This window comes from Aplysia californica, unplaced genomic scaffold (genome assembly GCF_000002075.1).
Source record: "Aplysia californica isolate F4 #8 unplaced genomic scaffold, AplCal3.0 scaffold00503, whole genome shotgun sequence".
In the NCBI taxonomy this organism is placed as follows: Eukaryota; Metazoa; Mollusca; class Gastropoda; order Aplysiida; family Aplysiidae; genus Aplysia; species Aplysia californica.
Genome location: NW_004797773.1, coordinates 8,562 through 23,366, shown reverse-complemented (window position 1 = coordinate 23,366; position 14,805 = coordinate 8,562). Strand labels below are relative to the sequence as shown.

The 14,805-nt window shown below is 38.5% G+C and overlaps 2 protein-coding genes across 2 annotated transcripts in view; one reads left to right on the top strand and one right to left on the bottom strand.

Moving 5' to 3' along the window:
• The window catches only part of LOC101857204 (probable serine/threonine-protein kinase DDB_G0272282), a 69,502-nt gene extending 62,466 nt beyond the window's left edge, over nt 1-7,036 (top strand). The window contains exon 5 of the mRNA XM_035971778.1: nt 360-7,036. Within this exon, the coding sequence (XP_035827671.1) occupies nt 360-539 (180 nt within the window). The 3' untranslated portion in view covers nt 540-7,036. The remainder of the gene's footprint in view (nt 1-359) is intronic.
• Nucleotides 7,037-9,776: 2,740 nt separating this feature from the next.
• LOC101854520 lies at nt 9,777-12,809 on the bottom strand. Its single transcript, XM_005105954.3, has 4 exons — nt 12,679-12,809; nt 11,753-11,890; nt 10,902-11,083; nt 9,777-10,455 (listed from the first exon to the last, which is right to left on the bottom strand). Exons 1-4 carry the CDS (start codon nt 12,782-12,784, stop codon nt 9,922-9,924), a joined length of 960 nt encoding a protein of 319 aa, XP_005106011.1. The 5' UTR covers nt 12,785-12,809; the 3' UTR covers nt 9,777-9,921.
• Between the last annotated feature and the right edge of the window lie 1,996 nt (nt 12,810-14,805).

The following is a 14,805-nucleotide window of genomic DNA, read 5'->3' as shown; positions in this document are numbered from 1 at the left end:
TAAGTGATTGTTATTGTGTCACCGTGCTTCTCTTTTCTCCAACAACAACTGTACAACTACAACAACAGCAACAACAACAACAACAACAACGACAACAGCAGCAACAACAGCATTACACTACCCAACTCAATGTAAAAAAAAGTACAGAATTAATACAACTTCAATGCCCTTCAAATAAAAAAAAAGTACAGAATTATTAACCAAAGTGCCCCTCAATTTAAAAAAAAAGGGATTTGGAATTATTTCACCACTATGTCTGCAAACCCCAAAAAAGTACTGTGAATTATTACACAATGACCCCTCTTGACCCGTGGCTGCTTATGATTTAATTGAAGACTGTGGATTTGTCCTCTGACCAGGTTAACGTGAAGAACATTAAGCGAGGGTCTCACGCATTTTTCCCTCCTCGCCGAGGCGTGCTGCAGGATTACTTTGTCAAGGGACGCTTTGACGCCAGCCGCTTCCTGATCCGCGAGGGTCTTTACGAGATTAACGTCCATCAGCAGAAGAAAGCGGTGCTCTACGAGTCTTCTGTGTGATTGTTCCGTATGTTTCTGTTCCTTCAATGTGTGAATGTTTTTTGTAAAAACAGTCGAAATTGTCCTAAGATGGTGGCCAACCACTTTTGATGAGAAAAGTGGTTGTCTTAGACAGGTGGATGGATGTCTTGGACAATGCCATTATAACATGACAAAGGCAGAAGGGTGGAAGTGGGAAGTGGTTGTTCATACAAGTGGTTGTCTTGGACAGATGGCCAGCCATCAAAGTAGGGTAAAAAGACTGTATGTGTTGTTTCTGTGGTTTGAAGACTGTGTGTGTAAACGTGTGTTTTTCCATTTGTGAATCTTTATGTGAGTGTTCATTTCTTCTTATGATTAATCACTTATGTGAAGAAGTGTTTGGGAAGTGTAAATGTGAGTTAAAGTGTTAAGGTTTTTCATTTGTGAAGGTCCATTTGGACACATGTCTGGGAAAGTGTCAATAATATGTTTCAGATTTTATGAATGTATATTTTTGGAAGCATGAAAGTTTTGTAAATGTATATTTCAAAAGTTTTATGGTGTTGCATGAGTGTATAAAGTGTATCTATTAGATCAAAACAGCATCACATAATTTGTGTGCCTTACTTCATTTGTAAAAAGCCAAGACAGTTCTACTAACCATTTATGTCGTGGAAGAAAGACTTGAGTTATAATATTGCATTGTAGATTCTGGACTGTACAGCTTGTATATTTGTACCAACAAAAAAGAAGCATGCTTCCAAGTCATTTCCTTTCAGTTGTATAATTCTTTTTTACGCATTCATTCCTTCCTTTCCTGAGCTCACAGTTTTCCTGTGTTCATGTGTTTTATTACAGCTCAAGTGAGTCCAGTTGTAGTTCTGCTTTACATTGTGTTGTCACTTATAGCCAAAATCATTATGCCAAGGTTGTGAAATGTGTGTGAAGAATTAATGATACCTTGGGCTCTATCATATGTTTCCATTGTTTGAAATATTTCTGCTTATGTTAAGATCTGTATTTTAAAAAAAATTGTAGTCACTAACAACTATTTACACAAATTTATATCACTTTGAGGCCCCTCTTCCGAGCCTTACAGGAAGACCTATTGAACTGAGCTCCTTGTGGTCAGCTGCTAGATTTGGCCCAAAATATGTTTAGTCATATTTTTTATGCAAAGAGGGATAAAGGCAGATATTTCCCTCGGATAGGGTCATGGGTCCATAGGGCTAAAAGACTAATAGGAACGTGTTATGAGTGTGCTGAGTGTGTGTTGTGAATTATGTCTGATACAGTCTGTGTTTTTTGTACTATCAGATGTGACTTCTAAAAAAAAGTACTTATTTTTTAGACTTCATTTTCTTACATGTTCCTGAACGTGGCGTTCTTTTCTACATATGTTATATCTTTTGAAAAGTTTGTCTTTTTTTTTCTGTGTGTTGTAATTTCAATAATTCCTTTGATCGGGCACATGACTTTGAATAATTTCCCTGAAAAAAAAAAATGAAATGATAAAACTGAAGAGATTTGAGGAAGGATTGAAGTAGGTCTAACTTCTCACGCTGGTATTACTTGAGAGGAGTGACACAGCTTGCTCATGTTAACCTGTTCCAAAGTTCAAGAGGGGGTGCTTAGTACCTTTCTTACCGTTTTGAAGAAGTAACTTACACAGCCTCTTAACACACGGCCTTGGGTTACAGCTCCGCTCCGCTTCTTATCTCAGCTCAACAACTTACTTGACGCTGCTTCATGCAAAGCGATGCTAACTGGATCCGGATGATAGCCAAAATTAGAAAGAATTTTCAAAAACCTCGTAACATTTTTGTCAGACACACAGATCGCTTATCTTCCATTTAGTGCAAATAGAAGTTATTATTCCCTGTGTGTAACTTTTATTTTTTGGTGTTTTCCTGCATTGGGCAGGTGATATTGTCCTATTTTGTCCTCAAGATAAAGAACTTTGAGGTTCTTGAGAAATCTATGTGCTCTGCCGGAGGTTCATGTTGTCTCCCACTCGAAGCTCTTCAAATAGATAACACATCTTCTGTAGTCTGACCCTTCAGTAGATAAAGCTTGATAATTGATAGAAGCATTTGCTTCCATCTGTTTATTTACTCCTTTTAAGTCTCTTTCTAAAAGAAATTCGCATCTGTGGTGTAGGTATATTAGGCGCTTTGCCATCGCTCATTGAAGGCCCGAGTTTCATTCCAGTCTGGGGAGAATTTTAATTTGATTATCTCAGCGTTCTGCTGGGATATTGTATCCCTTTCAACTTGGGTTGGCCATGACAAGCAGGGTCACAGCCAACCTCCTAAATGATCTGAATTGTATGGATGGGGCACACAAAAAATCCAACATAAAAAAAGAAGTTACAAGCGCTATACAACTCTCACTAAACTCAAAGTTGTTTATCTGAAAGATGCCATACTAATCTTCTAGTAATATCAAATACAGCAAATATCTTTACAAGATAAGCTGCCTCCCGTTACAACACCCCCCCCCCCCAACCCTCCCCCAATGCTGAAAACAAAAATGTTTGATAGTCTCTTATGTGTGTGTGTTTAGATAACCTAATTTTTGTGTGTGTGTGCTTGCATGAGTGAATGTTCAATCTCAAGGTGTGTAAGTATGTATAAACATGTGTTTATGAGTGTGCATGTGTGTTTACGTTTGCATTTGTGTACATATGCAGATGTGTTCATGTTTTGTTCTTGCGTGAACTGTGTGTGTATGTTTTTGTGCTGATGTTTACAGATTCACTTGTGTGTGTTTCGTTTTTGTGCATTCTGTCCCCAATGACACTTGTTATCTCTCCGGCTTCTTCACAAGGCTATCTTTGAGTAGGCTTCAACGATCTTTTCAGCTTGTCTTTTCTCTTTTTGTACATACTTACGTTGTTTTTTGGGGGGGGTTTATTTTCATCTCTTGAATGGCAGCAACATTTTGTCATACAAAAGCTGTATCTTCACGATGGCTTATCTTAAGAACTTTTCTTTGTGAGTGATCAGGTATCCAGTGTGTGGCGTCCTTTTTTGCTCTGACTCGAGTAAGAATGTCCTTTACAGCCGGATAGTGGTAGATCGTATTTTTCAACTCGGCCTCAGTTGTTTTTGTTTATCAATCTTGCCTTTCCCTAGCACTAAATGGCTGTTATCATGTTGGTGTGCTTTTGTGTGCTCGCTCAAAAACTACAGTTATTCAAAGAAACTTTCGTCTTCACTCTTGTGCTCATAGAGACACATAAATCACTTTTTGTATGTTAAGTGAAGAGCTGAGTTGTTCTAAGGTCTTCCAGTGATCTAACGACAATGTATAAAGCTGTTGACTCTTTGTGCTGCATTTGTTCTGTGTTGACTAAAATGAAACAATATGCATACAACATTCGCACAACAGTTTTCTGCTGAAACACTGTATGGTATTTTCGATTTTGTTTCGATCGTGCCCTGTTGTCTAGGAGTGAGGTTTATGTGGTCAATGATAATAAAGATGGCAGGGTTAAAGTAAAGTTAAGCTCTTTAAATGGAATCACCTTGACCTAGTATACTTTCGGGTTCTTCACATTCTGAGGGGGCTCTATTTAGGTCGCCGTGAGTACGTGTCGGAAGAAGATGCGCTTGAAATTGTTTTGAAGAACGGGTGATCAAAATTCACTTTTTTCGCCTTGTTCGTTACGAGCTTTCTTTTTTAAGCAGGTTTGTGGAAGGTTTTGGTTCCTTCTGTTGGTTCTTCTGTATTTCTTGCTTTTCCCCCTTTCAAAACACGGTACGTATTGGGTTGATGTGCGTTTCGTCACTCAAATGAAGAAAAAGAGTTATTCTTTAGAATGCGAACTGCTATCTAGAATTTGGCCACGTTATCACTCCTAGACAGGGCTAATACATATCGCAACACCCAATTCAGAAACACGTTTTGTAAGAAGGTGATAATTTGAAGAGCTAAGTGAACCTGTGGGGGGAAAAAGAATCAGTGGCAGAAGTTATATATTTCGAGTGTATTCTGAAGACGTCCACTGTCATGACCCTGAAATACTGCTTCTGCTGTCCAAATATTTGTTTATTTAAATCCCTCAGTTTGCAGACTGGTTGTTTTGTTTTTTTACAAGTCAAATTGTTAGAAATTGTCCCCTTTTGTTTATTTTGTTGACCGTGCTCTGATATGTTACAATAATTTACACAAGATTTCTTCCTTCCTTGAAGAACTACCTCTGTAAGTGTAAGGTAACCATACTGCCGTCTCATGACAGAAAAACGTTTATATTTAAATGAAATTTTACAAGAGAGGCAAAAACTTACTTTTTGTATGTGTTTAAACTTCACCTACATAATTTGGTGGGTCTGATTATTTTATGTCAGTATTCATTGCCCAGGGTAAATTTGGTCTAATTTGCTGAGATATAGAGTAAATAGTTATGGAGTAACTGCTAAAAACTTTTTCTGTCGTAGCATTATTGATATCTAATTAGGTCACAACGCATATTTTCAAAAGCCGGAAACTTCCTTGATTTTAATTGTACAGCCATAAAATCAAGATAGAAAGAAGCGCTGTGAAAAGGTATTTCTCCCCTGTATAAAAACGATACTTGACCTAATTACATTTTTTGGTCATAAGACGGCAGCATAGGTTGTGTAAGTGATTGGTTGGTACGAGTTACTTTGATGGAAAGGAATGTGACAGCATTAAAAGCATATGGAGCAGCATTACTTTCTTCTTCATATATGTGTCAAACGATTATAACCTTTTCTTCAATGAGGACTGTTGTTTATGGAGAAAGTGGATGGGGTTTTTTTTCCTGTCATATTATGATTTGGGAATTTATGTATTTTTCCCTTTGCTTTTGTTTTTCTTTACGATTTCCCTGATCGCCGCCACCCCAAACCTTCCCATGTGGGTTTACTGTAAATGTGTAATAAAGTCACATTTCGTTTTCGGCTTGCGATTTGCATTTAGCTATTAGTTTGTATTAGCGTGGGGGGGTGAATAACTCCTTAAATTCCTTCAAGATTGGCAGGAAGGAGCGTTGTTGTTTCCCTTTAGCTGAATAAGCAACGTACAGACATCAAATTCTGCTGCTGTAGCAGTTTCGTTCTCAGGAAAAAATGAAAAGATAACCTGTAACTGATTTCAACTATATATAATTAAATGTTGTACGGTGTCTGTCTCTGTCCGAGGTATGCGTCTTTTACCCACCTATGAGTGTAAATTAAAAGTGAGATGTTTTTCAAGGGTAAATATTACTATAATAATACCTAAACTTTTTTAGGAAGTAGTGGACACTTTTATTGTCCAATCTGCAGCAGATCCAAGTTGTGGCACACTACAACACTATTATATGCATAATCAGAAACAAGAATTTGCATATTGGTTTGGCAGTTGTTGCCTGCCTTTTAAAATCTTGGACAAAAAAAATAATTGAAAAATGTGGATGAAAAATAAATCCTTCGATTTGCTATGGTGCCTCCAAACGCTGCCGTTTCAAACATTGAGACCAACAAGAATGCACATCCTCAATGAGTTAAGATGAAGTCAAAAATTCCAATGTGTCAGTCATTTCGATTTACTTGTCCCAACGCTAGCGGTGGTATGTGGCATACCTTGTCGTTCAATTGATTTTTTCACTTTGTTTCAGTTATTTATGTTGTATAAATGTGCGTCCTTCATCGGTGTTTATCTAGATCCTGCCTCTTGTTGATGGGCAGTTTTGAGAGTGATAAATGTTAAAAGTTTTCAGTTGATCTGGCCATTACGAATTATTCGCCAACTCTCTCACCATGTTTTTTACAGGTCTGTGTTTTAGTGATTAAGGACATCGTACCATGGTGGACATCAATGATGAGAGTAATTTGAGTTTGTGGCATAGTTTTCTGCTAGAGAATGTTTAAAAAACACTTGGACATGATTCACGTCAAATGCACAGAAATAAATATCTTTGATGCATGCAATCTACTTTCTCGAAGATGTGGTCGGTTAAGGAGTGTCATATTCACGAATGAGATTATTTTCTGTGTAATGGTGCAATAGTTTTCAGTAAGGAAGACTGCCAGGAAATTATTCCCGTCTTACACTCAGAAATAAATGTCTAATCCATTCCATTTACCAGAAAATGCATTCAGTGAATCACTGTCATATTTCTTACTATACTATTGTCTTTTCTTTTGCTTCGAGATATTCTTTCTTATGTGTCTTTTATTTTTTTTAAAAATTGTATTTGTGTCTTACTTTCATTTCTATCCGTACAAAACCATTGTCAGTTCTAAGTATCTTGTTTTTCAGTATTTGTTGATTTTGATGTGTATGAATGAAAGACAAACTGTTAATTACTTTTCTCACATATCATCCAGTCAACCCATTTGCTTTCATATGTCATCCCTTTTCATTTTGCTGATGTACATATGAACCTAGCAATCGATTTGTGTAAATACACTTAAGATCACTCAAATACTACGATACTGATAAAACTGATGTTGTATAATAGAAATATTTTGATGCACGAATAATGCTAACGTGAAAATAAAAATAAAATTATTTTATATCTACCGAAGTCGCTTTGGAGTTTTCTTTTAATTAATATCTGATTAAGTTTGCCTCTGTTGCTTTGTTTTTGTCTCATTTTTAAAGTTTTTTCTCTTTTCTGCTCCACTTTTATCTCTGTGACTTAGTTGTTTCTCTCTACCGTTTTTTTATCTTTGTGATTATTTCTTTGTTTCTCTCTACTACTTTAAAAAATATCCTTTATTTAGTTGTTTCTCCATATCCCCATCCATCCTCACCCTCATGGCTGACTGTGGCTTATTGGTTTAGGCTTTATGCTGTTATAGGCAGAAGATTCGAGTTTGATTCGCGAGTAGCAAGGGTATCGAATGTTACTCTCTCTAGTGACACCCCCGATCTTCGTCGCTGATATGTCCTGTGTTGCAAGTGCTAAAAAAACTACTAAAACAAAGAATTATTTTATTGAGTACTTATCTTTCCGTCAACAGGAATGCTGTTTCAGTTGTGTCCGACAGGGAGGGATGAAGCATTCCGCCTTCTGAATGGTCTAAATTCTAAATTGTGTGTTTGTGTGGGCAAAATGTTAACAATCTGTCCATCCCTCTCTCTCCACGTGCAGGTGGTTGAAGGATGTGATGGTGTGGCCTCTTTTGTCAGTTTTGTTATTATACTACGACTGTTTTAAATATGTCACTAGTATGTGAATACAGCCGTAACTGATAACAGCTATATTGAAAGACAAACTGCAGCAAACAAAATAGTAGATCAAGAAAAGAAAAATACAAAAACAGAACTAAATAAAGTAGTGACTGTTCATTCAATGGCACGACGCTTTAGGTTACATTACAGTAATACTGATGATGATTTAGTCGCTGGTTGGAGTTAAAATTTCCCTCTGTTGTTTCTGTCTGTCTGTCTGACCTTTTCCCAGCACTGAATGACCATGATTGTATTGCCATACACTGTACTTCTCTGTATTCAAACATGTCGATTCGTAGTTCACAGCCAGCTTATTTGTTAGTAAAGAAAAGGGTATCATTGAAAGTTGTTCCGTGTTTGGGGAGGTGGGAAGGGTCCATAGACACCTGTGTTCTCATTAATTCTGTTCTGATGCTCTTTCTTTTCCTTTCCCCACCTTGGCAGATGTGTTTATGAAAGAAAGAAATAAACTACCTCTTTTACTAGATTTTTAGAGTATGATTTATCCCTCCCCCACACCACCCTCCGCCTTCTTTCCCTTCCCCCCTAACCGGTTTTCATTCCTTAAAATCCCAAAAGCAACAAACAAACAGAAAAAACCCCACGACAATCTTGCTGATTCACTTGTATGTTGAACTTTTTCCAGAGATCAAGTACACAATAATATGTAATTCAGAGACATTAGAAAAGTGATGTCCACACAGTCGAGGCAGGGACTCGTACAAAACTTGTGGTTCCTAAAACGAAGTTTGAACGGCTACTATAAACATGAGGTATAATTAAGTTAAAAGGTAAATTTTAAAAGATGTAGAATAAAGAAATACATAAATAAATAAATAAATAAATACATAAATAATCACTATGAAAAAAAAAGATGAAAATAAGTTGGATGAAAAACTAGATAAGAACAGGAAAAACGTGGAAAAACAACAACAAAGCAAACAACGTTGATATCGTCAAGTCATAAAGTTTGGAGCACCTGAGAGTTCACAATACATACAGACAAACAGTAAAAGATGAGTCACACTAACATAGTTTTTTTCATTCATCCGGTCTGTTGCGTTTCATTCATCCGGTCTGTTGCGTTTTGCTTTTCGGTCAAGGAAATAGAAGTAAAGGACACTTACCCCCACCCCTCCCTCCCCACCCCTCTCTCTTCTTTGTTTTCTTTGATGTGGGTGTTTTACACCCTCAGCTATACAAGTTAATCGTTTAGGAGGCTGGCTTCGACCCTGCCAATCAAGGTCAACCCAGACTGAGGATTACAAGTCCCAACAGAAAGACCGAGATACTTGATCTAGATTCTTTAAAAATTCTGTACAACAACAAAAACAACAACAATAACAACAACAACAACAACAATAATAACAATAATAATAATAATAATAATAATATTATAACAACAGCATTTATATAGCGCTCTATCCTATACAAGTCAAAGCTAGGACCGCTTTACATCGATAATAATATTACTGAGAGTGAAACTTCACATACACAAGAGAAGACATAATTTTCATTTTCATTTACAAGAACACAAGTCAAACCACATAAAGAAGAATTCTATCAGCCATACATTAATAATACTGTTCACAGAAGGACAGCAGTGAAAACAAGAGAGGTCAGCACCTGTTAATGCACTCTAACTGAGACTTAAACGTAATTTTTCAATTAATAAAGAAGACACAATATCTCTTTTTTTCTTGCTTGAGAATACTCAACAGGCAACATTATCATTGATCACATCAGACCTGTTTTTGATTCACAGCTCAGTCTTGACAATTTTTATACATGTACATACCCGTTTGAGATTGTGACTTCCGAGAGTGCATGGATCTGTATTGTCCGGGGGTGGGCGCTATAGAAATCTTCATCATCGTAGTAGTGGTAGTAGTAGTAGTAGTAGTAGTAGTAGTAGTAGTAGTAGTAGTAGTAGTAGTAGTAGTAGTAGTAGTAGTAGTAGTAGTAGTAGTAATAGTAGTAGTAGTTGTTGTTGTTGTTGTTGGTGCTGTTGTTGTAGTAGAAGTAGTAGTAGTAGCCTATCATCTCACCAACCTCCCGGCATAGATAGGAAAGACTTGTTAGCTTCCAGACGCACATCAACAATATAATTTCTTGAATGAATTGCGATTTGAAATCATGGATGGATTACGTAATCAAAGTAATGAATGAATCAAGGCCAAGAGATGAAGTTGTTGGGGAAGGGGAGGTGGTGTTCAAGTCAAGTCCTTTTTGATCATCCAATGCTCGCTCTCATGTACTGCCGACTCTGCTGCCCGGGAATATAGATAAACGATTTCTTTGCAATCTGAGTGAAAATTTTGTCCATACTACCCCGACCTTTGAAAGCGTTTTCCTTCGCCTGCGACGTATTCGTTCTCGGGGCTGGCCGGGGTGTGCCCGGAATACCTCTAGGATTATGCATGAGAAGATTCATCCTGAAACCCCTGTCTAAACTCGCGTTGGACTCGCCCTCGACCTTCACCCTGGGAACTGCCCTAGAGCTGAGGGGGCCGCGGCCGTATTTGTTGACGATGATCTCCATTCTTTTTCCTTTGTCCAGCTCGGCGTTGTCGAAGGCTTCCGGTTTGACCCGTGGTTCGGGTCTCGGTGAGCGTTTGTTCTTGCCGAAGTTGTGAATCGTGTTTCTCATCGCACCACCTTTGCTGACCTCAGCGATTTCTTCAGCTTCCAGCTTTATCCGCGGGACGGCGCGTGCAGACAGGGGCAGGGTGCCGTATTTGTGCAGAAGGTTATTCATTCTGCCACCCTGAGGGAAGAACAAAATGATAAATGTAACTTTGTATGTACTCTCAGAACTGCCTAAGAGGACCATATTATTATTTAGTCGAAGAAAGATAATGGCCGTCGTAGAAAAGTCCTGCTGTTTTCTACACTCCACCCAGGAAAAAGATAACATTATTTTAAGGTACATTTTGCCACTATAATGTAAAAATACGCCAGGAAGGAAATGGAAATTGGCCGTTTGTACAGGTAGTTTTCTTACACAGGAGTCCGGTCCGTTAGAGCAGGTTCAACTGTAATTGTGATGGGTTTTACACACATCCCCGTTGGTACAATCTTGATCATTTCAGGGGTTTGATTCTTCGCACATTAAACGCAGTGGTCTTGCATCTCAAATAATCTTATGATGTTGGTAAGGGCATTAAACCTATAGAGACCTACCATTTATCCGTTAATAAGTAGAGGTGTTACCTTGCTGACTTCTGCGGTCTCTTCCGCTTCCGGTTTGACGCGCGGCTTCCGGGGCGTGGCAGGTCGTTTGGCGTACTCGTTGACGATCACCTTCATCCTGCCGCCCTTGCTCACTTCTGCTGTTGCTTCTCCGTCTGGCTTCACTCGAGGTGGGGCAGTGTGGGGGCGGGGTGTTGCAGTGCCTGTTGATGAACAGTCGGATATTCTTCTTCTTCTTCTTCTTCTTCTTCTTCTTCTTCTTCTTCTTCTTCTTCTTCTTCTTCTTCTTCTTCTTCTTCTTCTTATTACTATTACTATTATTATTATTATTATTATTATTATTATTATTATTATTATTATTATAATTATTATTATTATTATAATTATTATTATTATTGGATCGTAATCTTTAAAAATCCATAATTATCAGCCAGTTAACGAGTATAATTTCTAGGTTAAAAAATTAAATGATTGATTGTATTTCATCGAATACATTACGATTTTTTTCAGTGTGCGCGTACAGATATTGGGCCGTTTTAAGTTACTAAGACTATGAGTTCATGATTTGGTCTATTCAGATTGCAAGATTATTCGCGGGCGTTATCAAGATATTCCAAGAATTGCATTCGAACAAGTTTGACATGATGTGAAACTAAAAAAATGTTTTACGTTAAATAAAATTTCTCAAAACTAGGTACTGAGAAGATAGACCTTTGTAATTCTACATTATGAATGTCTCGATGAGGGCGTTCAAACATTAACAATTATTGTAACACAATTTACAGAATTCGATACTGTCAAATGACGACCCATGAGCAAAACGTTCATCTGTTGATTCTACTAAAAAAAAAAGAAATGCGACTTCCTCCTACCGTTCAACATGGGCGCCACATTGCCGAACCAGCCCTGCTTGTAGTTGCTCCGCGAAGCAGAGGTCGGACATCTAGGACTTGGCTTTGGAGTGATCACCAAAGGCGCTTTGTCGTCAAACACTTTTTGCTTCACCGTGCCTGTTGACGATTGAAAAAATGCCGGTTTTACTTACACATTTTCGAGCACTTTTCCCTTTAAAACCCCCCAAAACAAACACCCCCACCCCCCCAAAAAAAGAGCACCCCTAACCCTCACCCAACAACAACAAAATACCAAGCCACCAAACAAAAACAAAAAGAATCAAAACAAAACAAAACAACGATATCTGATATGTTAAGGTATTGAATAGACAAGACAATAATTATAATGATATTAGTTGTTTTTTTCCATAACGGCGATGCATTATTTTGTAAGTTGGAATTAGTTTTCACACACTGTTTTGTTGTATCATTCTTTGACTTTTATGAAGAAATTCTTGACTATGCTGGCACTGACAAAATCCCACTAAAACCAACAGCAACAAGAAGTAACACCATGCTCATATACTATACCCTCCCCCAAAAAAAAAAATTAAAAAAAATTAAAGAAAATTAATTAATTAATAATAAAAAATAATCAAATTAAACAAATAAGTAAATCAATCAAGGTTAAAAATGAGTATAAATTAATAAATACATTTTATATCATAGATAAATAAATATGGGTAATCAATCAATAAATAAATGAATTAGCCACAGCCAAGAGAAAAAAGTAAACAAAAGATCAATCGAACAAACAAACAAAAAATAAACAAATAAACAAAAAACCGACCCCCCCCCCCCCTCCACCTCCAAAAAAAAAAAAAAAAAAAGTATTTCATCAATAAAGGAGGTTCTAAAACTTAGCAATGTATTTTTTGTCTTAGCCACAATCTCGACGACCTCACCTCTGTTCTTTTCATAGTTGGGCTCCCCCTCTGGCTTGACCCTGGGTCCGGGCCGGGGACTGGCGCGGTCATTGTGGCTGGGGTAGGCGGGCACTGAGCGGCCCATGGCTCACCTCACCACAGGGCAGGAACTGAGGGAAAAACATCATGATACAAGTTACCGGGCTAGGTCATGATACAAAGGAATGGATTCGGCCAGGGAACAAGTTAATGGACTCGGTCAACGGACTCGGTCATGGTACACGTTACGGGACTCGGTCATGGTACAAGTTACGAGACTCGGTCATGGTACACGCTACGGGACTCGGTCATGGTACAAGTTACGAGACTCGGTCATGGTACAAGTTACGAGACTCGGTCATGGTACAAGTTACGGGACTCGGTCATGGTACAAGTTACGAGACTCGGTCGTGGTACAAGTTACGAGACTCGGTCATGGTACAAGTTACGGGACTCGGTCATGGTACAAGTTACGGGACTCGGTCATGGTACAAGTTACGGGACTCGGTCATGGTACAAGTTACGGGACTCGGTCATGGTACAAGTTACGGGACTCGGTCATGGTACAAGTTACGGGACTCGGTCATGGTACAAGTTACGAGACTCGGTCATGGTACAAGTTACGGGACTCGGTCATGGTACAAGTTACGGGACTTACGGAACTCGGTCATGACTTAAGCTCAGTGGCAGTGGGTGGACCAAACTTTGGCCGGGGCTTATGTTGCTTTCACTTCTTTATCATCAAATAGCAAGCAATAAGAACAAAACAGTGGTGATTTTTTCATACTAACGGCGAGCCACGGAATTTTGAGAACCATTCAAACGAGAAGAGTCACCTTTGTCTTCCTTCTCTTTGTTCTACGTTAAATTCTTCTGGATGCTGGTGACGAAACCGTTTCACCTCCAAACTTCTCTAATTAATTTTCATCTGATGAAAAAGTTGTCTGAAAAGTGGTTTGATGTAATTAATAACTGTTAAATCTCAGCGGCACACACACAAACACGCATACACAGCACTCCACGGGCTGGATAAGGCCGTGTAGTCGAGGAAAGTAGACAGCGCCTGACAAAGGTCCAATGGGAGCGTAGGTAAATGTGTCATTGGGGGCGGGGGGGGGGGGGAGTGTGTTGTAAACTTTCACCCCATTGTCAGGGCTAGGACAGCGTGAGCCCTCTGCACAGTGTTACTTTTTTCAAGTCTTCTACCTTTTTACAAGAAGAGTTTCATAACCGAGGGGCCATGGGAACGGGCTCATCCTTTGCTGAGCCCTAAAAACATTTGATTGGCTGTTAGGTTACTATAGTTGTAAGCGGTGGCAACAGTGATGGGATAAACGAGCAAGCTGTCAATAAGATCATTTTGTGTTCATTATGTGCGATCAAAACGGTTTCAACTGCTTATTTTGTTATTTTCATTTGCTTTGGGATAGAGTTAAGGGGTGGGGAGGGGAGCTCAAACCCGTGAGTCCTTCATTACCCACCGCCACTGTATAAGTTACGGAACTCGGTCACGGTTCAAATTAACGGAAATGATCAAGGTACAAGTTAAAGGGAATGGTCAGAGTACAAGTCATCAGATTCGGTCACTGTACAAGCTAATGTACACGGGGTGCCTCAAAATGGCGTGCAGTAGTAGCTTGTTACGTGGTCTGTATTGTGTGATAGGCCTATTGCGTATTGTGTAACGTTGACTCATTATTGGCTGTATGTAGTTATTATGTATTTCTGAGTGAACGTATGTCCTAACTAACGAAATTTTCCCCTGAATGTCAATAAAAGTGGCATTTTTTAATTTTTTAAATTCTTTGTGAAAAAACAACAAAATTTGTTAAAAGACACCTCCAAAACAAACAGACAAACAAATAAACAAACAAACAAAACAAGCAAAACAAAATCACATACACTAAAGCTAACAAAATACCCCCACCCTCTCACCAGTGTCTACTCATCTACCTACCTATCCGCCTATCCAACCAACCTCTCTCTTTTTCCGACACATACACAATTTACATACATACATACACACACACACACACTCACACACAAACACACACACACACACACACACACACACACACGCACACACATACATATGCACACACAAACATCCACTCACACACACACACA